Source organism: Neodiprion virginianus, chromosome 4 (genome assembly GCF_021901495.1).
Source record: "Neodiprion virginianus isolate iyNeoVirg1 chromosome 4, iyNeoVirg1.1, whole genome shotgun sequence".
NCBI classification, from domain to species: Eukaryota; Metazoa; Arthropoda; class Insecta; order Hymenoptera; family Diprionidae; genus Neodiprion; species Neodiprion virginianus.
The window spans coordinates 36,896,560-36,924,435 of NC_060880.1; the positions used below are offsets into that span (position 1 = coordinate 36,896,560).

General features: G+C 34.2%; 2 protein-coding genes and 1 long non-coding RNA gene across 5 annotated transcripts in view; 2 read left to right on the plus strand and 1 right to left on the minus strand.

Moving 5' to 3' along the window:
* Nucleotides 1-26,818, minus strand: LOC124302776 (elongation of very long chain fatty acids protein AAEL008004-like). 3 transcript variants are annotated; one of them, XM_046759323.1, is made up of 6 exons: nt 26,685-26,818; nt 14,583-14,653; nt 7,841-8,031; nt 5,325-5,462; nt 1,953-2,195; nt 1-533 (listed from the first exon to the last, which is right to left on the minus strand). In XM_046759323.1, exons 2-6 carry the CDS (start codon nt 14,641-14,643, stop codon nt 195-197), a joined length of 972 nt encoding a protein of 323 aa, XP_046615279.1. In that variant the 5' UTR covers nt 14,644-14,653; nt 26,685-26,818; the 3' UTR covers nt 1-194. The 3 variants fall into 3 exon arrangements, with proteins under 3 accessions (XP_046615279.1, XP_046615280.1, XP_046615278.1); XM_046759324.1 differs by lacking the exon at nt 26,685-26,818 and adding an exon at nt 16,874-16,970; XM_046759322.1 differs by lacking the exon at nt 26,685-26,818 and adding an exon at nt 15,774-15,842.
* The window catches only part of LOC124302903 (uncharacterized), a 592,781-nt gene that overhangs the window by 303,675 nt on the left and 261,230 nt on the right, over nt 1-27,876 (plus strand). The window lies entirely within an intron of this gene.
* Nucleotides 21,338-22,727, plus strand: LOC124302799 (uncharacterized). Its single transcript, XR_006907780.1, has 2 exons — nt 21,338-21,558; nt 22,644-22,727. It is a non-coding gene; the product is annotated as an uncharacterized LOC124302799 (long non-coding RNA).

A 27,876-nucleotide genomic window follows, 5' to 3' on the forward strand; every position in this document is an offset into this window, starting at 1 on the left:
GAAATGCGTAGCAACTGGTTCGCCAGATATTCATGTAACTGCGATCAGTAATTACACAAGTTTTTGTTCTTTGTTTGGTTTTTTTCCCGTTCGTTTACTTATTTCTTCGATTATTGTTTATTTAATTTTTTTTTTTTTTTTTTCTCACACGCGAGTGATTTTTTTACTTTTTTAATATTTATCGTCGATTGATTTTAGGCCACTTTTTTCTCCGTATTATTATTAGCTACGTATCCATTGTTCGTTCCATTGCTGTAACAACTGTTGTACTCCTTGTTGTAAATCGTTGCATACGACGATACACCATTTTGATGAGGTTTCGTATCGTCTTCTAAGACTGGCATGCAACCGCCTGAGTTTGCTTCTCGTTTCACATCAGACCTAACCCGTGTGTACTTCGTCTTGTAGAAGTCGGAGAACAAACCGAGGAACAACACTCCGTGGAGACCGATCCAGATCATGAAACTCCTCGGGTAATCGCACTCCGTAAACAGAAGTTGGAACTGGTGCGTCATTATCATCACAAATTGGACCTGCGAAATGAAACGAGAGAATTTAGTCAGGCATTGTACACTTTTCAGCGTTCACATGTCGTCACAAATTAGATATCGCAATCGGATCGGTTTAAATTTTAGTGAAAATAAGTGCGATGATCTCATTTTATCGATGATGGAAAAAAAAAAAGATAACAAGTTCGAATATTTAAACTTATAATAACTGTGCAACTGGGGTGAATAAAAAAAAAAAAAAAAAATGTACATATATACGCAACACGCAATCGTCTCTCTGTGTTTGTTCAATTCTTACGATATGAGCCATATTTACGATCCAAATGGTAATAAAACCTGAACGAAAGTACGTTTACGCCACGAATGATGATGATGATGATGATGATGATGACGATGTAGTGACATCGTAAAAAAGTATTGTATATTATTATGTAAATATCAATCAAAGAAGGTGACTCGTAAATTTATAATTATGAAATCTAAACAGGTGAAGAGAGGAAGATGAATGGGCAAATATGAAATCTTCTAATGTTTACTCATGTATTCACTATCTCATTCACAATTGCATGTTGGGTAGACGAATGAGTAAATAAAAGAACGACGTAGGGCAAGAATTTTTAGAATTTAAAAAGCAGGAAATAAAATGACTTTCTGGGCCGCTCTTGACTTTTGTCTCTCTCTTTCTCTAATGTTTTTTGTCCATATACCAATATCGGTGTCGGTATTCTTATCGATCATGTCATCAATCTTTGGCTTGGATTATTTTAATGCAAGTATTTTATCCAGAAGAAGCGATCGTTGTAATCTTATTGTCAGTGAAGAGGAAATGAGGTGATCATTTCCGTGCATTTATATTAATCGCATTATCTTATCATTGTCGAACGAGATTCGTATTATATAGACGTTTTTTACTCGATCCAATCATTGAGACATAGATATGTGAATCATAATGTCAAACGTTGTTACGAGAATTCAAATTTTCTACAAGTTTTTATCTCGCACGTAAGAGAAGAAAAAGAAAAAAGAAAAAAAAAAAAAGAGGAGGCACTCTGTGTTATAATTCAAAACTTGGTATATAAATAGGACGCTGAATGAGTATGAATAAATTAATAAATACAAGAAAAAAAAAAAAAAAAAAAAATAGAAATTCTTGTGAAATTCTGCAAGGCTTTTGCACCACAAGGTTTAGACCCTGAATCTGACCATTGACGTGGGATTTTTAATGAAACCGTGTAAAAGTATGCTGATCAAATTCAAGGCTCGCGAGAGATTTGGCCTCAACGAAACTGACTTGACCACAAATATGAAAGGGAAACATAAGGCGACGAAGAAAGATTAACGAAACTTCGAATCAATCGACGATTAATCTTTAGACTTCTTCCTGCGTTCTCATTCGTATTCGTGTTCGATTTTAATCAATGTACTCGATCGAACCGCACTCACCATCTGCATCGTTGTCAGATACTTTTTCCACCATATGTATTTCTGATACTGGGGACCCATCGCCGCCACCATGTAATAAAAGTACATAACGATGTGAACGAAGGTGTTTAGTAAGGCAAAGAACGTGCTGTGGCCACCCGGTGCAAACTTCATCCCCATCCAAACCGAGAATGGCATAACGCCATGGTGAATCACGTGGAGGGTGGACACGTGCTGATTCTTCTTTCTCAGGATGAAGAAGAGCTGCGCGTGAAAACAAAAAAAAAAAGAACAAACTTAATCACGTTGAGTTAAATCGAAAAAATAATTAACACAACTTTCGCAATTTAATTTCTCTTCAAAACCGATCGTTCGATTTCTCACGTATCGCATGATGCGTGTGTGTGTGTGTTTTTTTTTTTTCTTACTTCTCGATAAAATCCATCGAATTTTGAAAAATGATATACATATGTATTATCAATGATAAGAAAACGAAGAGAAAATTTTCACTACTCTTTTGTAAAGTGGCGAGTGCTCGAGGATACGCGGAGGGTAAGAAAAATGCAGGCACGAAGAAAAAAAAAAAAAAAAAAACACGGCGATGCAACACGTTAATGATATTCAAAAATTATCATTGAACGACGCTTTTCCAACCGGGAAATTCCTTGCGTCATATTCAATTCTTGTATATTTGTTCGTCATTTTACGGAAACGTTTGTTATACACGTTACGCGAGGTGTTTGTACTGAAAATTGTTGACTTTTAACATAATCGCAACTGGCTGCATGTATGAGATGTAGAAATATTGTATAATGAACAAGTCGGAAAACAAAGAACAACAACAACACAACGAATGGTTATATTCTATTACCCGCACCTGTTGCAGGAAACACAAGCAGATGATTTTCTCTTCGTTTCTTTTTGCCCCCCCCCCCCCCCCCCCCGCCTTTTTTGAATAAAGATTTTTTTTTCACATTCTCACGAATCGCAACCCGACGCGGACCAAAGGTGTATAAAAATGTTCATTCATTATTTACTTTCAGCTTGTTATCATATACGCTGCATTTATTTTCAACATACTTGAGGTGTAAATTATTGTAATGTCCCTACACGTCACCGAGTGCAACGATGTTTCGGTTACATAATTAATTAACTAGCAAATAAACCGGTATAGCGCTTCATAATACGTAATATACGTTGTTATTATTATACAGTATCAGACCGAAGCTTTTTTCTCTATTTTACTCTTTCTTCCATATTATCCGTATTTTAATAACTTTACACACACATATATATATATATATATATATATATATTTGTTGAGTAAATCTTTTTCACATCTTTTTATATTTACTGCGATAATAATATTTATACGCGAATGGCAAGTATTACTATCCGGAAATCAATAATAAAAATTGAAGTCAAAAACGTCGATATATTAATGTAATATATGTACATACGTATGTAAAAATCCACTTGACCAAACTTTCATATACATATATGTATACATAGTGAAATGCATTATTACACTCTATTCGAAAGTGAGAAGAAAAATACCATCCCCATCAAATCGTATCGCAAGTTATTAATACAGGTATAAATATAATTGCCCGAACGCCGTAATACCAAGGTGATCAAGTCGATTGTTTAGTATACATATGTATATTTATATTACTTGTATGTATGTGCATATATATATATATATATATATATATATATAAATTATTTATCTTACGCGAGGTAAAAGAAAATTTATACGATTATTACGAGTGATTATAATCGTTGAATGTATTGGTATATGCGACCGAGTGATGATACGCACTAGGATTGACTGTCGGAATTTTTTTTATGTTTATTTAAATCGTTAAATAGGTGGATAAAGTTTTTTTTAGACGGAACTGATCGAAAGTCAAGTAATAAAACAGATTTTTTTGTTTTTATATAAACTTCGGCTCGAAATCCGGCAGCATTTAATAAAGAGATTTACAGCGTGCGTTAAGCGTTAATAATTTTTTATACTCGTAAATTGTAAATAGAAGACCGATAAATTGAGATAAAAAAACATTGAAATTTTTTTCAAAGTTCGTACTGCAAATATCGTCGCAAGAACAATTGATCAATAAATTTACAACAAGTTAATTCATTTATCAAAAATTCGTAATTACAAATAAATTATAACGAAGCGTCAGATTCGAAATTATTTTCTACCCATTCGCTATTCTGATTCGATCGTTAAAACTGTACGCGTAATTGAGTGTGTAAGTATTTTTCGTAGTATAATAAGCTTGCAGCATGTTTATCATCGCATACACGTATCGCAAGTTTTGTTTATTTTAGCAACTTGACACCGGCGTGAAGAATTTTGCTTTTCGTAAACACATATATGTATGTATAATATATATACATATAAGTATAAATACTATCAGAAAAAGCCATTTAACTTTCAGATTGTCTATCGTATTATACCTATAGGTAACAATTTACTAAACAAATTTCGTACTCTGTGTATTTAACTTGCGAATTGTAAAATACACGTGCGTTTTATACATATGTGTGTGTAAATATATATATATATATTTATATTTATATTTATATTTATATTTTTAGATTTTATATTTACGTATACTTTATGGTATTTTCGAAAACTGGTACGACAGAAAATTATCATAACTGCAAAGTATCTCCAGTGTAATGAAAAACTGCAGATGCGAAATCCGCAATGAAATTACAGATATTTGATGTTTTCTTTCTTTTTTTTTTTTTGTTAGCCTCTTCTTTATTTCGAAACGGTATTGTTTATTTTATTTTATTTTATTTTGCTTTTTCTTCACGGTAAGTAAGCGCGATCGGTATATTTGAACTATTCTCGCTACGCAGCTACGTGTCAAGGTTTCAGATTTTACCACCGCCTTCAAAACCCGTACAACATTATTTTAATAAATATATTCATTCCGAGTGCGAAAGTTAACGAAATTTTTAGAACCTTCGGCCTGAGTACACGAGAATAAAGCAGCGTGTATTTCGTGCACATTTCGTTTTGCAAATGTTATTATTCAAGGCGTTATTTTTAACAAGTCGTCGTACGTATTTGCGATTATATCATCTGCCGAACTGTTTATACGATTAGAAAAAGGAGTTTTAAGAGAAAATAAAAGCTTATTATGTAAAACGTATATTGCAATTAACAAGTTTTCTCTAGTATAACAAGCAACGCATCGTTACACGTTACACGCTGTATGCGATACGATCTAAGAGATCGGTTGAAATCGACTTGGACGATGAAGAGACATGGAAGAAAGAAAGGAAAAAAAAGAAAAAAAATTAAATTAAAATGAATAAAAAATAGAAAATTCAACGTAGAATTGAACAAATTTTTTAAAATTCCTTATTTACCGTGTCAAAGAATTCTGTGAACTTGCTGAAATAATACCACCAGCAAGTGTTTGCCATCCTCAGGGCCAACGGATTGTTTGAGTAATCGACTGGCTGACACCTCAGGCTGTATCCTCTCGCCCAGCCGCTCATCAGGTACTGTGAAAAATGAAAAATAAACGGATTGAAAAAGGCGTTGGAATAAAAAAAAAAAAAAAAAAAAAAAAAAAAACGAGTCCTGCAATCGGGGCAAAATTCAACCGGCCTTATAACAAATTAAAAGACAAATTGTTTTATTCCCCTTAGTCTCTTTCATTCTCATTCCAAGTAGTTTCTACAAATTTCACATTTATACGCAACTGTTTCAAATTGAAAATTAAGAATCGAAAAATTCCTTTTTTTTTTTTTTTTTTTAATTATTTTATCTCGCAGATATTATGCGAAGAAATGAGAATTGAAATAATAAGATATTGTTATGCTGCGTCGTAATACACGTAGAACGGGGTAAAAAAAAGTAATAAAAACTTTTATCTGCGACCAAGCATGAATTTCTTATAAAATGTACGTAGATATAATACCTTTATATATATATATATATATATATATATATATATATATTATAATATGTATACATACACATACATAGAATGAATTATTTTATCCGCGAACAAAAAATTTCTCCTCATCATCGTTTTCGATTATTAGTTTGCGTAACTCGAATACCTTGCGGTGTATAAGTATACATATGTGTATACATATTAGAGCGGTCCAAAAATATCGAATTTTTTTTTTTTTTTTTATCAAAGTCACACTTTTCATGGTTTGTATTGGAGTGGTCTTATTAGACGCCTGTGAAAATTATAGCTATTAATGTTGACATTTAGTGGTTCCTGGAAGCCATTTTTCATTTGCCATACGATTGACAAGCGAATATAGTTTTAGTTTAATTCCTAGTTTTGCACTTCGGTAAAGAGGCAATCTACGTAAATGTTCGATACATATTTTTGTAGCTCTGTGTGAAGAAAAAAAGAAAAAAATGGTCAGTTATGATTTTTAGATAATTCGAATCTTTCAAAAGTTATTCAAGACTAAAGTTGATATCGTGTAAAAATTCACGTTTTTTTTCTTCGAGATTAATAGCGAAAATACTAGAGTTATCGGAAAATATTGTGGGTGTTCTTTTGTAACGCATTTCAACCGCTATAAAATCGTGTCGTTTAATCAATTCTCAACTCGAGTAAATTCATTCTTTGCAAAAAAAAGAAAGAAAAAGAAAAAAAAAGAAAGTGCTTTTAAAGTGGAATTACATTATATTACATATTACTACGTGTAATAATTGCAAAATAAATTTGATAAATTTCAGTTAATCCTAAAGTTGCAAAATAACAACTTTTTTTTTAAAGATGCATCGTTATAATAACGTTGCAAACTTCAGCCTGATAAAATTTCGCAATCGTGTAACCAAGCGTAATAAAACTTGTTGTACGTACGTGTCTCGACTATAACGTAAAAAAAAAACCACTGCAGGGATTGAAAAATTAGCACCAATTAAACCTCTTAAACTCTTCTAGACTATACATTACACTTTACGCAAAACGCGGACGTAACTTTTCGACTTAACGCGCGTACTTTCATAAAGGATCATCTGCATGTTTGCGACGCGATGCTTGATATTCGCTCCTCTCAATTTGCGTCAACTTATTTACACACGCGTTAAATTGCAATGTGATAAAACTACACCGTGTCAAAAAAAATTTTTTTCCATCGCGACGAACGATTACAATTAATTTTTCATTTACACAAATTTCACTTTCTATTATAAATCTTCGTTCCGATTACAACGGAATTATTTCTGTTGACTATTAATTCTCAATCTAAACCAATGAATTATATATTCCGCTTGTTATTTATAATACACGTATTTCATTTGAAATGCTTCGAAAATTTTTTTTGTTCCAAATAATGATCCATTCAATATAAATTATGACGCATATTTGCATTATAGACGTATTTATAAGGAGAGAAAAGGAAAGAACGTTCTAGATCCCGTACATCATGTATACCGGGACAATTTGTTGAAACTCGAAAATCAACCGCGCATGCGCGAGTTTTATCGGCTGTTCGCGCAGGCTGGCCAATCCGAGTTTTCAGCTGTCGAACTCTTTCTGCCGGCGATGCGGTTGATACGAATTTTCGAGGTTAGAATCTCAAATAATCGAGGCAGCGACTCGGAAAGGTTTCGGAAGCGTTTGTTGTCGGGTCGGAAAGTTGATTCTTCGAAGAACGCTCGGAATTCAACGCTTACGCTCTTTGAAAATTCGAACGCAGACATTTTGCGTAGGTTGGCCCGCCTGCGTCGCGGACAAAATTATCGCTGCGGGAAGATTTGGCCGACCAATGAGATTTAATTGTTTGGCGCATGCGCGGTTCATTTTAAAGTTTCAAGAGATTGTCCCGGTATGTGTATGTTACGTAATACATGTATAAAAGCTGCAGAAGTGACGGTTGTACATACGTCGTAAAAAAAAAATACGCACCTCGTAGAATATCCATGTTGAAAATACTGTCTGTATGAAATTGTAGACGATAAGGACGTGCCTCAGATTGAAGGGCTTTCTGTTCTCCATTAGCCTTGGTCCTATTACTTTACTAAAGTACGCGTAACTCAGGCATATAAGTACGGTCGGAAATGGGCTGCTCATCATCGCCCAATCGTTCACCCTTGGATCTGTAATAAAATTATTACCCATCATTCCCAATTTTGATGCTTCTTTTTTTTTTTCAACCTTTTACTCTCTATATATTACAACGAATATGGAGAAGAGATAAATTGAATTAGTTATATTACTGACTTAAAAAAAAATATATATATTTTCCTGCAATGAAAATTAATGCGTTGGAAATTATCGAAACGATTAAAATTTTTTAGAAATTTATCATTTCTGAACAATTGTGTGTATTTAAATAAGAATCAAATTAAAATATACAAATTACAATTGAACGAAATCTTATCTTTTTTTTTTTTACGTGTATCACCCAATTACAGACTTAATTCGCGGACAATGTGATATAATTATGATCGATGTATGAACAACGTGTTTAATTGACGTATGGAGATATTTCTCCGCAAGATATTTGAGAACTCAAGAGATTTGAAATCAAGAGAATAATGATAGTCGAATTTCTCGTAATAAAACGTCGGTATAACAATATCTCGGTATAATTATCCTCGATTATAAATATGCAATGAGGAAGTTTGTGAAGCAAAAAACAAAAAAATAAATAAAAAAAAATGTAATAATTTACATTGCCGAGGAAAATTGCAGTGAAGAGAAGGAGGGAGAACGAGGAAAAGAGATTTAAAAATAGAAACAATTCACTTTCTACATGAGCGAATAAATGTTTCGGTATAAAAAAAAATTGTGTCATCTTAACGGGTATGACGAAAAAAAAAAAAAAAAAAAAAAAAAAATAACGGAAGAAAAATAATCTTTTAACTCGTTTCGGTAAATTTTTTTCCTCAAGCGTTTTGGAATAATATAAATCGTAGGTTTTTCCCTGATCGCGTAGCGCAAATTCCTCTGTTACCATTCAATTTAATACATTTTCAAAATGGAAGAAAAAAAAAAAAAAAAAAAGAAGAAATAAAAAAAGTCAAAAAACTCTGGCATCGAAATTGATGGAATTGGAATTGGAATTATAAATAAAATTTATGAAAGAAGAAGAAACACGTGAAATTAAAGAGGCAATTTTGGTAAATCACTGCAATATTCTTGCCGACGAAAGAAAAAAAAAAAAATTACATACGAGTATAATTAGATGGATAATAATCTATTATTATCATTTTACGAGGCACATAATTGAGATTAATTATTCGGTCCGCTAGATAATAAACATAGTTATATCTCTATAAACTTCTTCACTTAACTTGATACGTCTATATATATATATATGTGTGTGTGTGTGCATCGATAAGGAATATAACGTCTATATGAATACTTGTTACAATCTTGTATACGTATATCGCGATCCAAAGAAAAATAAATCGTGTAAATTGATGAAGACTAATTGATACGCGTTATATGTTGGTACATGCTTGAATTAGTCATCATAATCGTTTGATCCACGGTTCGGGATCATCGCGTTCGTTATTAATTATTACATCAACAAGATTTACAAAAATTCGTTTGATAATTCATAATTCGTATCGAGTATTACACAGAGGAATAATCTGTACGATAATTCCACGCACGTGTACATGTATACACTGAGAAAAATTTCATTTGTCATTGTAACTAGAAAAATTGAGCAGAACAGGTATCGTTAAATAAAAACTGTTTGAATATTGTTGGAATTACGAAAAACGAGGTACGCGTAACAATTTTGCGCTATCGTCGATCCTTTTTTGGTTATTGCAATGCAAAATCAGTTTCCGAGGTTTACTCTACTTTTTTAGTTAAACGAGGCTTTAACGTCAATTTATCGTTGCACGAGCGTTAAATTTTCGCAACAGTTGCAAGAAAATCTAGCAGCAGTGAATTTTTTCCGCTCCACCCTTCAAATCAACTTTAAATAATTCATAAACAATCCCCTCATTGTCTCTAGATTCTTACCTCAACTCTAACAGATTGTCTGCACTGTGATCGAAGTTTCTTATGAAAATAGCGTGGGAAAAAACTATTTTTCTCAGTATATATTTTATTGCCAAAGTAATGATGTTCCGAAAAATTTGTAACCGCGTGATTTTAGTGAGCGTTAGCGCTGTTGTGTAAAGAAAAAAAAATCACATCATCATAACAGCCGATCTAGACGAATTGCACACCCTCAAAATCTGTCTTTTTTTTGTATTAGTAAAAAATCTTTCATACTTTCACACGTGCGGTTAAGTATTCCTAGTTGAGAATTATGATAATATCGTCACCATCATCATCATCATCATCATCGTTATTATTGCTATTACTACTATTATCATTACTGTTGTTGTTATTATTATTATTAGTATTGCAAGACCGAGGCCGTGAAATCCACTCTTTCTTCTCTCCAAATATTTGTTCTGTTATTTTTCTTCTTAATTTCAGCTCTCGCAAAACAACCTTGATAGTTTGATTTTATGGAGGTTATACGTACACTAGTAGATGAATGAACGCGGTGTTGATATTTCAAGCGGATGAAAAAGAGAAGGAGTAAGAAACAAGAAAAAGGAGAAAAAAAAAAAAATAAATAAAAAATCCACGTTAAAAATTGTATAGAAATATTCACGCTGTATGGTATAAAACAGAATTAATATGTAGATACAGGAAATGTAACCACGTAAAATCGAAGTCGATCAAAGTGTGCTTTTTTTTCACACGCATAATTAAAAATTTGCGGTTTAGTTAATTTTTTAAAAGGTGAACCGGATCCTGTGGTCATGATTACTTTTAATGCTAATTCGGACAACGTCTCGTTACATTTAATCAAGTTGAAGTTGTCTTTTTTTTTTCACGTAATCCGCGAGTAACATAAACGTGAAGAAGAAATCGAATCAGAGGACGAAATTATTATGTAACTAACCGGAACCGTCCCGTCTTAGCACGGATGACTTTTTTTTAGATCCACCGATGACTAATATTTGATTAGTAAATTATTTTCACGTATATCCAACCATTCGGTTAACGCACGCCTATAAAGCAGTCGAGCTGTGCTTTTTCATCCGACGTAATTTACCATTATTGAATATTCGAAATGAAAACTTATTTTTATCAAAATTAATTATAACCGACGTTACTCAACGATGGTTTGGATTTTGATTAATAAAAGATTTCTTTTAATATCGGTTCAGCGATTCTAGAAATTAAACCTTACATAAAAACAAGCAAACTTCACCTATTTATAATATTACTAGCAGCCCATCCCGGCTTCGCACGGGCATATAATAATATTAAGTAATAATATAAATGTTATTTTTCTAGAAACTCACTGTAAACATTGTGTATTTTCTTTTATTATATTATTATATGCCCGTGCGAAGCCGGGATGGGTTGCTAGTGTAGCTTATATGACACGTTCGTAGATTTACCATAGCAGCGCCATCTATTGATTACTTACTCAACCCAGTCGAAAGGTATCGACATCTGTTAGAATCATTCGGAGTTAACAGATAATTGTGACTGTCAAATAATAACAGACAAATAATTAGCAATATATTATAATTGCGACTATAATTTGAGATTTAAACTATCCTATCTCTCAAGTTGGATCGAACTGCACATGGTGTGCGTATTTTATTATAATCGGTTAAGTGGTTTAGGAGTCCATTGAGGACAAACATCGTGACACGAGATTTATATATATTAAGATTACGATGTGGAAATATAGATTTTTGTTGGAATAAAAAAGAAACGAACTTACACGTGTACACGGGATAATGATAATTGCTAGACAATTTTCAAATGTCCGGACTAATTTTTCTTCTTCAAGTGCAACGTGTGTTTTTGAATTATAATTTTTGACCAATTACTAGTAATTTCATAGTGGGTGTATATATATACATATATATATATATATATATATATATATATATATATATATATATATATATATATATGAAAAGGAAAACAAAAACAAGAAAATTAGTCGGTTTCGTTTTTCGAGGAAATTTTGTTCATTTTTTTTTTTTTTTTTTTTCCAACTTCCCTACTTTTTCAATTATTTAAGAAACAGAATTCCAAAAAAAAAAAAAAACAAATAAAAATGATGAATCCTTGAGAACGGACGAATGGATTTGAATGAAAATTGTTACCGTGAGGTTTTTTTGGTTCGTTCGTCAGATTATCAAAAATTGCGATCCGATACGGTGGTAAAAAAAAAAAAAAAAAATCTAAAAATATAGGAAAGTAGGCGGAGTTTTTCCGGGTAACCGATAACGAATCCAAGACCAGACTTCTAAAATTTGTAACGGTGGATCCGTTACAGTGGTTCAAAATTAAAATTAAAAAAAATCATCGTATTCGTAGTTTGAAATTCGAATTCGATATTATTCTTTTTTCTACGGGAAGTTCGAGGGCTTGCTCATGGTCAGTCTGAGGCCGCTTCTTCCTTTAATTTTTTCCGAGCATAAGGGAGCAAAAAAAGAAAAAAAATATAGTGAAAATGACGCGAGAAAGAAAAGAGAAAAAAGAAAAAAAAAAAGGTTCCGCGCGGTAGGCGAGATAAAGTTGAGAGATTAATCGGAGAGTTGGCAGGGAATGCCCCATAAATGTCGTGCGTGCTGGTGTCCTTCTGCGGTAGTACAGGCATACTATCATACGGGTTTACCGGTTACGAAATAACTCGTATGTATGAATATTCAATATACGCAACCGATTCTTGACTCTAAGCGGTGAAAGTTATACCTTAAAGTTTAAACTTTATGCCTAGCCACCCGAGAGTATCGATGACAACTCTGTGTCGTGACTTGTCTTGTTATTGCACCGCATAAAACGACGATTTCGCCGGACTCTGAAACGCACCGCGACCTACGTCAATTTTAATTGCGAGATTTGCCTGTGTATTGTTCAATTGTTTGAATTATTTATTCATTTATTTGCACGAAATTATACGTCGATGTAAAATCAAGACGATCCGTTTCGTCGAATGTGGCAAAAAATACGTACTACATACAGAAAACAGAAGGAAATTGTGATGTTAGAAACAAAGGAGTTTTATTTCTACACTGTGAAAAATTGTCATTTTTTATACTAACTAGAAAGATTCAGTAAAACAGGCATTGTTTAAAAAAAAACTGTTTGAATATTGTTGGGATTACGGTAATCAAAATATGCAGCGTTTCACCAAAACGAACGTTTAGATATCAATATTTTATTATATTATTCAAACTCGAGTAAACTGTATTATTCAAGTCGAATAAGTTACAAAAACATCGTTTAACAGAAACGTGTAGTCGAATCGAATGAATGAAATTAATTTTTTTTTTTTTTTGTTTGTTTGTTATATTTTTATCAAGGCAATTCTTTTTCAACTCCATCCGTACAATGCGAGCTAATTTTATAGCGTGGAAATAAAAAACAAACAAAAATAGCATCGTCAGCAGTTGTATTCCATACCAGTTTTACATGGGTATTAAAATACATACATGTACATATGCGAACAAACACACACATCTAATCAATCTATAGGCCACCATTGCACTTGTACTACTTATCAGCGTCTCAAGTTGCTCGTTCGTGTATATACATATATGTATATATATATATAATAGAGTCGACAAGGATCATCGCCGTGTCGTTAACCCTAATGATCGATAGATCGGGTTCGTAATCGTATGCACATCGACGTTATAATTTATTATTGAACGGAAAATTCATGGCCGACCATTTTCTATATCTATGATAAATAATTGATATACATATATAATATAATATATATGTATGTATGTACGTATCTCTGCGGTCGCTTTGCTATAACACGCAATTTATTATAAATATTGCCCGAGGGGTTCGAAAATGTTTAATTATGCAAAAGACTGTATGTTTTTTTTTTTTTTTTGCGTCTGCGTATGTTTTTTATTGTTTTTTTTTTTTTTTTTTATTTTTTCATCCGAGCGTAAAAAATTGTTGTCGTGAATTTAGCAGCGAATAATTATTCCCAGTTGAGGGAATTAGTCGGTGATAGATCGATCGCGTGGAATGATAAAAACGACGAAACAACGATCGAGCACGGAATAAAATACTGGATTTTTTATCCCCCCCCCCCCCCCCCCCCCTCCCTCCCTCTCTCTCTCTCTCTATATATATATATATATATATATATATATATATATATTCGTCTTCTATTACACAACGCGTTATGAAACATTAGAGTAAATGAATTCAACTAGTAAGGTATCAAAAGATTATTAAATAATGACCGCAAATGAATTGGTAAACGATTAATAATTATCATCTACTATACATATACCTATATATATATATATATATATATATATATATACAAATATGACGTATGTTATGTATTGTGTATTTTTCTTTTCTTTTTTACGAATCGCGAGAGATAAAAAAAAAAAAAAAACAAAGAATTCTCGATAAAATTGTTGTTAGCTTTGCAGGGAATAATTGCAGTTTTTATAAGAGATATGAAAAAGAAGTGACTCGTTGTTGTTCGGAGAAAATAATCTTGTGTACAGTGTTTGTGTGAAGTTAATTAACTGATTTAACGTAGAGAGTATTCGTTTCGAGTTCATCTGGCATGAAAAACCCTTCTTCTGCCAAACTTTTAATTATAGTTATTATTTTTACTCACCGGACTTGTTGTCCATTAGATCCCTGTATCCATGTACAAGATCTGCTACTACGCTCGTCATCTTGACGTATCTGAAATAATATTGTAAACAAATAATGCAGTTAGATATTTATTCACGTAATTTGTTTGTTTTTTTTAACAAATCGTTTTCAACGATCCCGCGAGAGTTGAAATATCGGGTAATTCTTACGGGGAATAAATTAATTCGCGGATTTTTCCATTTGCCGATTACGAATCTGATCTCGGAATTGCGATATTCAGATTCCAATATCGCGAATAAACAGTGAGTGGTATGGTCCGATTTTTACGTAAGCGAAGGTTAAGAAAAATTCATGAAACTTGATGAACGAAAAAAACAAAGAAACAAACATACAATCAATATCGGATTTTTCGACTCGTTTTGCCGTGAATCAAAATTGCAAAATCAATTCAATTAATTGTTATCGACCGTTTGCCAATTTGTAACTGAAATTTTTCATTACATTAACGATAAGACAACGTATGTAAATATTTGAGATTTTAGAAAAATATAGAATTTTGAAGCCTGAAACCTAACGAAATCTGTCATTCTTGTCGCAATCCAGCATCGGACTATGTATTCGTTTATCCGATATCGGAACATGAAGAAAAAAAAAAAAAAAAAAAGAAACACTTGAAAAACATACTTTTTTAATTAAAAAAATATTGCAAGATTCGAATTTGAAGAACCAGCTGATTTATTGCAAGCAAAAAGCATGGTAAATTTAGTTTTTATTACAAATACTTGGCTGCTAAAAAAAATGTATTTTTTTACTTCTTCTCTCGTCGTTCTTAAACTTTCCGAAATATCGTCACGACAATGGAATCTTACAACTGAAATTTTTAACGAAACAAGTTTGAAATTAGGTCTGTATAATGTGTTATAAATTAGACGCCTTTTTCGAAAATACAATTTATTACCTTAGACCGATAGAGGCAGAAAATTAATTACGTACGAAGCACATTAATAATCGCTTGGAAAGATATTTCTTTTTATTATTTCATATATTTTCCTTTCACATAAAAACTGTTCCCGTTCGTTATTATCACATCGAGCATTCTGACGTTGCGTGATACGTACTTTACTTATTATATCGGCAAGAATGTGATGCGAATGAATTAACGCGATAATAGCGTTAAAATAATTCATGGAAACGAGGAAATCATATGTACCTTGAATTGGCCATTTTCGATTAAAATGTTATTACTATTCGGCAAAAATGTCGAGTTCCGCGATGCCAATTTTTCTTTTTTATATCTCCCCAATACACTGCCAAATACCCTGTGAAATTAACAATGAAATCAAAGTTGCCGCATTGAGAGAAAAAAAAAAATTTCCATTTCCATTTTGTTTTTTTTTGCTAAAAATTCGCCCTCTCATTTCATTTTATATATATATATATATATAGTATACGAATTTCAAGTAAAAAAAATCAACTCCGGAGTCTTTGTTTAGAAAATTTAATGCCCTGCAAGAATATGCTTGGAAAAATGTTTTAATTAAAACGGTTCAACAGTTGCACCATTGTCAATGAAAAAAAAAAAATGATAAAATTTCCGTGTTATTCAAGTGGGAAATTTTCAAAATGGCCAGCGACACCTTTCAAAATTGAGCTAAAAATATTTTCAACCGGGAGAATTTTTTTCTCAGTAAACAGGTCCTTATGAGACCGTAGATTCGATGGATCAGTTTTTTTGGCTCACTGTAATATATACATACACATATATATATATATATATATAACCAATTACGAGACAGATCCGAGTGGATGAAAAAAAAAAAAAAAAACCGTGGTTGAATTAACGGAGACCGCCGCATACGTAAGAGACGCATAATTGCACGTCATTTTTTAATTCAATTATATTTTTATCAAATGACTTCACCGAAGCGCGACGAGCCGGCTCATTAGATGTCCCTACCGTATACATATTATACGTGCATTGGTAGTAAAGTTTTATCAATAATACACATGAGAGGCTTCTCCTCCTCCCTCACCCCCTCCACCGTCTCCTTATACTTCTTCTGTGCCGTACCGGAGCGTAATACAGGGCGACGCAAACACAGACGAGCACACACACACACACACTCAAACACCCACGCATCCCTCCGGGGCCAGTAATAGAATAATTCTTTGTCCGACCTAACCTAAGCCGACCTAATTTCGCCGAACGTAACTTAACGTGGAGGCATCGCGCTGCATTAAACATAGATACACGTGCGTGTGTGTGTGTGTGTGTGTGTTTTCATATATACCGCATCTAGTCCGACTTGCCTTCTTCAAATTAGATCCCCTTGCATCATCTGAATTCCAGGTGCCCAGGCTTCCACTTCTCGTTGGAAGGGAAGTTTCTTTCTTTTTTTAATTAACACACACACACACATATATATGTATATACGTGTATATGTATACGTTAGTTTGACCCTTGATAGTTTGTAGATAAAATTTTTCTTCTCCCACACCTTAAATTGACTCGGAATACTAAAAATTGATTCATAAACGTGAAATCCGCTGTTGATTTTAACATTAACCCGCGGACCAAAGGTCCTTTAAAGGAGTTAAAATCGAATGGGAGTTATTATCAAGATAAAAGATTTGGAAACGAAAAAAAAAAAAAAGAAAAAAAGTTTTGCACAGTTTTTACTGCGAAAATCAATGCCGTTATCCGTATTTCTGCAGCATTACTTTCTTGACATGAAATGTATACACGAGAAAATCGAAGAATAATCGGATCAAAAAACTACAACGCTAGATTGGCAATTAATTATGTTCGGAGATGTTACATCGATTTTCACCTAACTTTTGTAAAAGTTTCACCTTTATTTGACGTTAAAAATTTTCCTTAAAAAATTTCTTATTTCTGCTTCTTTAAGTAAAATCAAATAGTCTCTCATTTTATCTAATTGAAAACGATTATCTTGCAAGCATTTATTGGCGATTAATAACGCATCGATAATTCAGCTTCTTATCTTTACATTGCTATAATGACCGTATTACCTTGAAAAATTCGGATAAATGTGCGGAATGCGGTAAAATAAATTTTAGATTAGTTTAAGTTGTCACACGATGTTGTTTCATTGTTTACATGAAAATTGATCAAAAAATTGAAAGGGTCTTTCGGGCACGGGTTAATATTAAAATTAAGAGCGGATTTCACTTTTAAAAATCATTTTCTAGTATTATGAGTAAATTTAAGGGGAGAGAGAAAATTTTTTTTTTTTCACAAATATCAAATTTGACTACTTTGATCTTTTTTTGTTTTGGATTTTCGATATTTTTAAACTTGGGAATTCTGGTCATTCTGATTTTCGGTTTTTCCGATTTTCACACCCACTCGTTGAGTAAACTGTGTGAGTATATTTTAATTTTCGGAATTTTACTCCATCGAAACTTTAATTTTCGTAATTTTGCTGTATCGTAACTTGAATTTTCGGAAATTTGAGTCGTCGGCTTCCCGACCATTCGAAACTTTGTTGTTTCGTAAAAGTTTAATTTCTTTCCTTCAAGTTTCGCCACCAAATAATTCGGAATTAGGCGCTTTCGGAAATTTTCAAATTCATAACTTTAACCCCGCAACACGACAAGTTTGAATTCACTGGATAATTCTATAAAAAGGGAAAAGAAGAAAGAAAAAACAAACAAACAAAACAAAAAAAAAAAAAAAACCAACACAACTGTTATTTCAATTTATTCAGATCTGAAACGAAATCTATTTTTTTTTTTTTTCCTTTCGATTTTTTAGGTCTCGTTCAATTTTTTTTTCTAGAAGATTCTAGAATTTACGAGACCTCGAAATTTACGAAAGCTAGACTATAGAATTTACTACATATATATATATATATATATATATATATATATATATATACACACGAGACCAAAAAACTGAGGAAAAAAAAAATCCCAGACTTCCTTTCAGATTCGAACGAATCGATACGACAGTTTTGTTTCTTTTTTTTTTTTATTTTCCTTTCACTTTGTCCCGCGACAAGGCAGAGGGTTTGAAATTAATATTATCCGCCGATGCGAGTTCGCTGCTGCATTTACACGTCGTCGTTAAATAAATGCTGAAATCACGAAGGCGAGCGGCTCCGTTACGTATTACACATGTAGTTCCGTATTTACCATCTTTGGACAAGACACGCGGTTTCCAACTTTCAATCTCGACGCCTCGTCGTCTTCGAAAACTTTGTAATTCTGTACCAAACTGACGAACGTTTTTTATGCCGTTTTTCATGTTTAGCCAAAAAAAAAAAAAAAAAAGAGAGAAAAGCAAATTCCTCGACGAATTTTTCAATTTTGACGGTGATGCAAATTATGGTCTTTTTTTTTTTTTTTGTTTTTCTCAATCATTATCACAACGTCCGAGTTACTTTTTCGCATATTTCAAATTTCTACAGGCATAGCAACAATTGCTACTTCGGCGATACTTTTAGAATTGAAATTCAAGTTTTTCGATTATATTTCTTTTCTTTTCGAAGCACCGACGGTCATCCCTGATTTATGAAACTCCCGAGGTATCTTCACGTTCGAATTGTCAACGCATGTAAATGTAGAAGACGAGAAAAAAGTAAAAGAAAATAAAACGAAAGAAAAAGCCGAACGAAGCGTCGTGGAATAAAAATTAATTAAACGAATGTAGAAAGGAATATGGTGAGAAAAAAAATATAAAAATCGAAAAAGAAGAAGCCAGGCTTGTGCAAAGGTTACATACAGCAGACGCGTAAAATTCCTCCAGACGTTTTTAAATACGTAAAATTCAATCAATCAACCGATATGTGAGTTTTGAATAATGCGCAGCGATTAACCGGTAATAACACAACGTCCATTTGCGTTTGACGTCTGTTGAGACTAATGCACGAAGTAATGTGTAAAAAAAACGACACAATATCTAAACGAGAGATTTGAAATGGCAAAAAAAAAAAAAAGAAATCGCAAAACCGCGGTAATACTTTGTCATAAAAATAAGGCACCGCAGTTATGCGCGCAAGTTCGGAATCCGATTGATACCGATCGTGCATGAGTATGAGTAATAGTCAGTATTACGAATGGCAAAACGAATCTTTAATTTTTTTTATTTTTAACCCATCTTCGTATACACGTATGACATAAGTTTTGTATTCGGAATTCTTGCGTCAAGGGTTAGGTTACGTGTAACAGTTGACATCGATTAAGGAGATGGACTCGACGCCTCTGTCAAACGATTTATATCTTCGTATTCACGTTTGTGTGTACGCGCCTTATTCAAATTGAACCGTCGAGGAAGGAGAGAAATTAAATAAAGAGAGGAAGAAGAAGAAGAAAAAAAAAAGAAAGAAATACTGGTCAATTTTTGTTCATCAAGTTTTGCACACCTCTTAAATCGTCGCGTCATTAATTATCCAATCGTATAAAAATCATGTAAATGAATCGAACACGCGAGTGATAAAGGCGCGTACACATCCAAAAAAATGAACAAGAAAAGAAAAAAAGAAAAACTTTTAACACGTTGCAAAATTGTAAGCAACGACAATAATTATGACGGAAATTTTTGTAAACAAGGAATTTTATCGGGTATATTTTTCACAGTCAAACTATTTCCTCAAACACGAAATCCATCGATCATTTTCAATTCTTTTAATACACGGTATCGTTAGATCGTTATATCGCATAAAATTTATTTAGAAAAACACTCTGCATTTTTTCAGTGTATTATAAACAGGGACGTGTGTGTATACAGATAGACGATTAAACGATCAATCGATCATACGTATTACAAAAGTTATTCTCCTCGTTTTTCGTAATTCCAACAATATTCGAACAGTTTTTCCAACGATACCTGTTTCACTGAATTTTTCTAGTTACTGTAACAAATTAAATTATTCTCAGTATATGCGATATTGACTTATTATTTATCATGACGATCGAAGGAAAGTTTTCCAAAAATTTTCCGTACAAGCCTCGTTGCGATGATAAAACACGACGTTAATCGTGGAGCAGGTTTCAACAACCGAGACAGCGTCGCATCCTTGATACATCAAATCTTTCGACCTCCGGACTCCGGAGAGTAATGATAAATTACAACGCGGTGACGACGCGTGACGTACAGTGAAAACTTTCAGGGATATCCCCGAGGCGAATTCAAACCGCAAATGAAAATTAAACGTGCAACGATTCGATTCAATATTTTATAAAAATAATGAAAGTAAGAAAAAATTTCGTCAGCACTTAATTACAATCCACGTATAATAATAATAATATATATCCACATGATGGTTAGTTTTTAAACAAAATCATTTTATAGAGAATCCAAGTGTTTGAAAGCGTTCCTATTATACACATCTTCGTCTATTCGCTATTTTACTTATACATACAGTATTGTAACATTCACTTGTCTGGGTAAAGATGAATAAATGATTTTTGAAATTCATTACGCAACAGCTCAAATATACAGTCACCGCGTTGAAATCTCGTGAAATCTTCTTCGTGGAATTTCCGGTGGGAATGAAATTCAAAGGGCTATATATATATATATATATATATATATATATATACACACACACACAACAAATTAAAAAGCCGAGTCCACCGATTACGTGTATCATCTATAATATATTTCACGTATTTATTACTTTTTTAAAATCATTTTTCAAATCTTTGATCGCAAATCTTATAATGGAACTGTCAATATATATATATATATATATATATATATATATATATATATATATATATTGACAGTATATATATGATTATGTGCAAAAATCTGTGAGGTATGCAAATATTTAAAAAAAAATGACTTCCTTTTTTTCTACGCACTTTCAAATCTTTCGGTCGCATTCCATCAAAGAGAGCGATACACGCACGCAAACAAACAAACAAACTTTTACCAACACAGGATGACGAAAAAACGAAAAATAATAAAGAAATAAAAGTGAATCTACAAAATTGAAATGGCAAAGCGGAAATAACTGTGTAAAATGGTGAGTAGAAAAAAAAAAAAAAAAAAATTGTCGAATGGGAAAAATTTCGAGAAAACTGTCCTCGAACACTTAAAAATATCGTCAGATTTTTATGTTTATTCGAATCTCGCGCGCTGATTATTTTTTTTTTTTTTTTTTTTTTCCCCGAAGCAAGCGCATAAGAAGTTTGACCGCGAGATGATTTTTCGCGGCAGGGTTTGTAAGTGGGTCGAGTTGTCAGGGAACGGAGCATACACGTACGACATAAGGATAATCGTTATTGACCGAAAACTTTCGAACCTGACGTAACGCGACGGCGGGGCTGAAAACGGGTTGTTGATTATTCACAGAAGTTACAATACGCGCCAACATTTTTATGCGGACGTGACATTTATCATACACGCGTGTACGGTGTGAAATGAAATGGAGACGGGATAAAAATAAATAAATAAATAAATAAATATATAATTACTGGAAGAAAAAAAGAAAATCACCGTTTTTGCATTTCCCGTTTCATAGCAAAAAAAAAAAAAAAGAATTGACATTTTTCATTTACTTTTTTCTCTCTTTCTCTTCCTTCGCGCCATTTTACCACTTTGTTGTAAATATAATACGCAAATCCGTCGAGTGTTCAACGCATTTACTTACTTACGTGCGTGTATATATGTATATATATATAATATATGTATACACGCGGATAAATGTGATTTATATGTAAACAAGTGTCGTTGCAACGGCGAGACCGTGAGCAGCTAGCAGCGAGCATCGAGCAGCACTCGGCAAGTATTTAGTAACTTTCTCGCGGTTTTTTTCAACGTCTTTAATCTTGCGTAATATTCGTATAATGACGCGTCGCGGAGTTTGTTCCACGGGAGAAAGAGAAAGAGAAAGAAAAATAAGGAGAAATGACGACGATGACGACGATTATCATTATCATTATGTTGATCTCCTCGGCCCGATCGAAAGTCGGATTTCAAAATTACAGACGCTAACACGCCGAATAGCTGGCTTAAAGTTTATACTTTCGAAGGCATTTTTTATTTGCTTTTATTTTTATTCATTCTTGTTGCTCTCAACATTTTTTAACGTACGATTTTATGTTTCAGCCCTACGCAACGAGAAATTACGACCGATGTTTGAAGATGATGATGACGATAAAAAAAATTTCTCTAAAACTTGATGAAAGCAAATCAAAAAAAAAAAAAAACGTTACGGAGGGTAAGATCTGCGAGAATCGATTTCATTTTTCATTCAATCGTTCCGAGCACTCACGATAATAATTTATATTTAAAGGTGAGATGAAAATGTAAACGTTAAAAAATAAATTGATTAAACAAATAACGGTATTACTTATTTGGAACAAGAGGAACGACCAATTGCTTTGAATCTGCGATAATTGTATCTTCGGAAGAGAAGCGAAAGAATAAATGAATGATAAAAAAAAAAAAAAGTAATAATAAAAATAATGATAATTAATTAAAACCCGTTACCGAACTTTCACCTGTTGTTATTTCTTTTTCCGCAAGACGCGAAAGAAGGGGGCAGGAAAAAAAAAGAGGAAGAAACCGTCACAAGCACCGAGATATATATATATATATATACACACACACACACACACGCACAGACTCTTAGTGATGAAATCGCGAAATATTATGTATGGCCGTTACATTATACGTATGCTATATATATATATATTATACGTTACAAGCTACGTTGAATACCTGCAGAATCGCGAGAAGGATAATAATTTATTCGTTTCTTGTTTCTTTTTTTTTCGCCTATTTTTCATTCCATTTCTCGCGTTCCGTTATTGGAGTTTCGGCTTTTAAACTATCCAGCAAGCGCAAAGTGATTTTTGGTCAAGCCTGTACGAGGAGCAACATCAGCATTTATTTGAACGCAACAGCAGCAGCGTGGCTCTGGCAACTGCTTTCCCCACTGTCTTATATGCTTACTACTTTTATCGGCGACTTTGCGTATAGTTAGTTATAATCCGTCTACAACCTGTATCAGTCGGTTGAAATAGCCCATCGAGATATCACAGCAGCATGACTTTTGGGGAACCGTGTCGTTTAACATTTTTTACTTTGATTCAAAGGTTTTTTTTTATTTAATATTTTCATTTTCGATTCGAGTATTTAGGTGGACTGTAATATACTGCGGAAGAATTGAAAGATATAAAAAACGCGAAAAGAAAACACGCGGTGCATGTATACACGTGTATTTGTGTTTCTGTCGCGAAATCGAAATCAAAAAATCGCTGCGGGGATAGAATATTCACGATTTTATTGATAGACGATTAGCAAGATTAGATTAGACGTAATATTACCGTGAGGTTCAAGTTCGTAAAGTTAACGTGGCGAATCATTTGGGGCGGGATTGATATTTTTCCAATTGTTTAGCGACTTTGAGGTAATCAAGTTTTCAAAATATTTATACATTTTACTAATTATTATGATTTATTGCATTTCAGAAATTCTTAAGATTGATCGAAATAACGATTATACCGAAACGTAAATCATATTACAATAACGTTAATAACTTCAGCCTCATATATTATCGAGATAAGATACAAAGTGGTAATTATAACGCGAGATAATATTCTAATTCAGATCGAATGTAAATTATAACTAGACACGTCAATACAAAGTGCAGAGATTCATTTATAGAGAATATATACAAAGTAGCGAAAGATGATGATTAAAATTTTTTTGAATCCAATCAAAAAGTAGGATTCTATAAAGATTTTCATGCATACGGTCTACAATTATGGGCGAAAAAGTTAATTAAAAGAAATCACGTTTGTCCGTCTGCCAATAAAATATAAACCACACATTCATTTCCCGTTATGCATACGATACGTATCAAGAACTCACGATGACAAATTAACGAACGAATACTTGAGAACCGCGTGAAAAAATAAGAAGGGGAACAAAAAAATAAGGATGATGAAACAAAAACACCGATGCCAACGATAAGAATGAAACGTAGTAACTCGCGCCTGATTTTTTCGTCTTCCAGTACGTATTTTTCCGATTTAAACCGCTCGTTATTATGCGTAAAACACGGTTGCATTACTATTCACACGTTTGCATTTATGAATTACACATTAATCTCTGTCCAACTGACGCGTGTTCCGTGACGTCACTTAGAACGACGAGTAAGATCAATTTACGAACGCTGGTTTAGTTCTTTTTTGTTTCGACAATTCTGGGTAGTTGATTCCTTGCAAAGGTTCCTAAAGTTGCAAAAAATGGCGATTACTTTTAAACATACGGTAGAGTTTCGACTTTCGTTTGTTTCAACCGTTAACGATCGTCATTCTTTTCTTTTTTTTTTTCATCCTTTCGTTTTTCTATCATTAATCGCGACTGGGTTGTAAGAGATGAAAATATTTCACTCGAATGTAAAAGAAATCCCTCGAAGACAAAAGGAAAGCAAGCATCAGAAGCAGCTCGTCGCCTCGTACGCCGATCGGCAAATATGGAGAAAGTCGGGACGAGCAGAGGAAACAATGAATGAAACACGATTCATCGGAAGAAACGGAAGTAGGCAGCGTGTCGTCTTTCAAACTCTTCACGTACCGGAAGTGAAGTGAACGCGGGCGCTTCAACAGTTGCACAATCATTTGGGTGAATAAAAAAACGTCAACAAAACAAAAAAATCACCTCACCGTGAATCAGCAGGAATCGCAAAAAACAAGTCGACGTAACAACGAGTTTGAGTTGTTGAAACGGTTATAAAAACCGACACGCATCGGGAATCCCTCGAGAGATCGCCGCTTCCATTTTTACAGTTACATTACGTGTATTTTATTTAATATACCCAGTGAATAACGTTGCAATTTAAAAAGATATCGTTTCCACGGTGCTAAATCGACTTCGCGAGGATTATAGGATTATCATCGACGGTTACGTCGCCGCCACCTCGCGTTGCTCTCGTTGTTGTTGTTCGTAAAGCACGGTTGGGATTATATTCAAATGGAGAACACAAGTCACAGAAAAAAACAACACATACACACAAACAGAGTGCAAAACTGGACTTCATCCAGACATTAATCGCGAATAGCGTATCCACGCGCGAGTTTCACGTTCCCAACTATTCAATCGCGGTTTTTTCACAAACACGCGCTCACACTCGCGGGGCTACTATTACGTGTATGTGTGTATGTACTCACTTTTCAGCAACTGAACACGCTTTTGCGTGCACAGGTATGCGCGTATGTATGAACGTAATGTACCTTCTTGCGGAAAGAAATCACGATCGTGAAAACAAAACACTAACGGTCACGGAAGACGCACGGGGCACAGAGACTGACGGACCGTCGAATTTTGTTTACTACCGTCGAATATCTTTCCTGCCTTATTTTCGGGTTGTAACTTCCGGCTTCCCGCCTTAAAACAGCAGCGGACGTATCACCAAGAAACTTGGACGGGAAGTTGATAAATAAAAGTACGAGTTTGTGCAGATTTGAAACAAGAGAAGGGGCCGGAAGAAAAACGCCCGGGATGCGTGTAAGCGATAAGCGGCATGTGGGCAGGGGAATCGATTGGCGTTTCGGCGCCCTAACCTCAACCTCATCGGGAGCAGTAGGTCAGGAGCTCCATTTTGCACACAAGCCGCGTACATGCAACGGAGCGGCCGACACCCACCTGCTTCTTTGGCTTAACCGTTGGCCGAAAACAGGAGAAGGATATACTCGGCGCTGGGAAGTGATAAAACAGAAGAAAAACGCGGCGAGGGGTCGGGAAGTTGTCACGTCTTATCCGTGTATATTATCCCTTGGTTGTCACCTGCTGCACGTTGTGCGATAATAAATACGATAGCGTGGAAGCGAATAAGGGATCGTTAAGCTCGCCCGTTAACCGGGCGTGAAAAAATGTCGCACCGTTTATTCGCGCTGCGTTACGCCTCGCAATGCCAGGCGAAAACCACGCGGAGGATGGCGAACCGAACGGTTAAAAGTAGAGGATAGGAAAGAAAAAAAAAAAGAAAGGAAGAGTAAAAATAAAAAATAAAACTAAGACGGAATGAAAAAAAGGAAACGCGGTGTACGGCACCAAGCGCCGCTCACTGATACCGAGGCATTATTTAATCCGCGGCTTATCTTTTATACGTATTCTCCTTTTTCTTAAACCTTCACTTACTATTTATTTTTCTACAAATGATAATAACTCCGTCAACGCGGGCACGTCCACTCACGTCGCCGAACGTTTAGCACAAACTATCGAATCGCCTTGACGCGGAGCCGATTTTGATAAGCACAGCCTGCCCTACCACCGCGCCACTCACCCTACTCTATCCGACCCTGCCTCCGCCTGCCCTTCCCTACTTCGAACCGCTGCCGACTTCGCTGCCTTTGCTTCGCTTCGGCCGCCGTTGAACGCGTTGAACCGAGCCTTCTGCGCATGCGCCGATCGCTTTTTCGTCCCTCCGACTTGGCCAAGCACCCGCCATCTACGAGTCGCGTCCGAACTAATGACGGAGGTTGTTTTTGCGTCACGTGGCCAAGTACGCAAACGCGAGACGCTTAAGGCTGACGCTCATTATACCGCGGCGCAGTTATTGAGAGGTGCTCCCACTATGGTCGCTGTGACCACCCGCGGATACTGTCTCTATGAAAAAGAGATATTTGTCGATTATCCGATGGCCGCCATTTGTCTCAATCGTCATGGACTCACAATAAATAATCAAACTAATTCTCAGATTGGATAGTCCACCGAGTTTCAGCCCTTTGCGACTCGCCGTTGATGATAACGCATTTTGCAATTAGATCTGTCAAAAAAAAAAAAAAAAAACCGAGCGCATTATTTTCTCACAACCGGGACACGAATCCCGTCGCTTTTGCAATGTTCAAGCTTACTAGACAGTTACCCTACCTACTACACCAAACTACTTTGTAAAATTAGTGACTTTATTTCATTCATGATACACGGCACGTTCTACAGACGGGCATGACAGATGACGCAGTCACTGAAAACCCACCAATAAGATTATAATTTCTGAATTCGTACTCACAATATAATTTTAAATAAATTTACAAAAGCATTCACTTTCCAAATTTAGTAAATTGTTAGATAGTCCGTAAAATTACAGTGTAATTATCTGAAATTGAGAAATTGCTTATTCCAAAATTAACGTGGGTATTCTTTGATCTTTGTTGGGATCTGATACTGTTAAGTATGCCGTATAAAGTTTATACGCGCACAACTTGAGTAGATTCACAAGAAAATTCCGGAGTTTCCAAAAACTATTGAGAAACCTTGTAATACAGTACGCGTGACATGCTATCAATTAAAACTAAATTTCCGAATCTAGTTGTGAGATGTTTGAAATCTT

Excerpts from the sequence above, each read along its gene's own strand:
- LOC124302776 (XM_046759322.1), bottom strand. Across the intron at positions 5,463-7,840 it reads CAACATGGATATTCTACGAG|TACCTGATGAGCGGCTGGGC; the intron begins GTGCGTATTTTT and ends CATTTTTCACAG. Across the intron at positions 2,196-5,324 it reads TCACAGAATTCTTTGACACG|CTCTTCTTCATCCTGAGAAA; the intron begins GTAAATAAGGAA and ends TTTCACGCGCAG.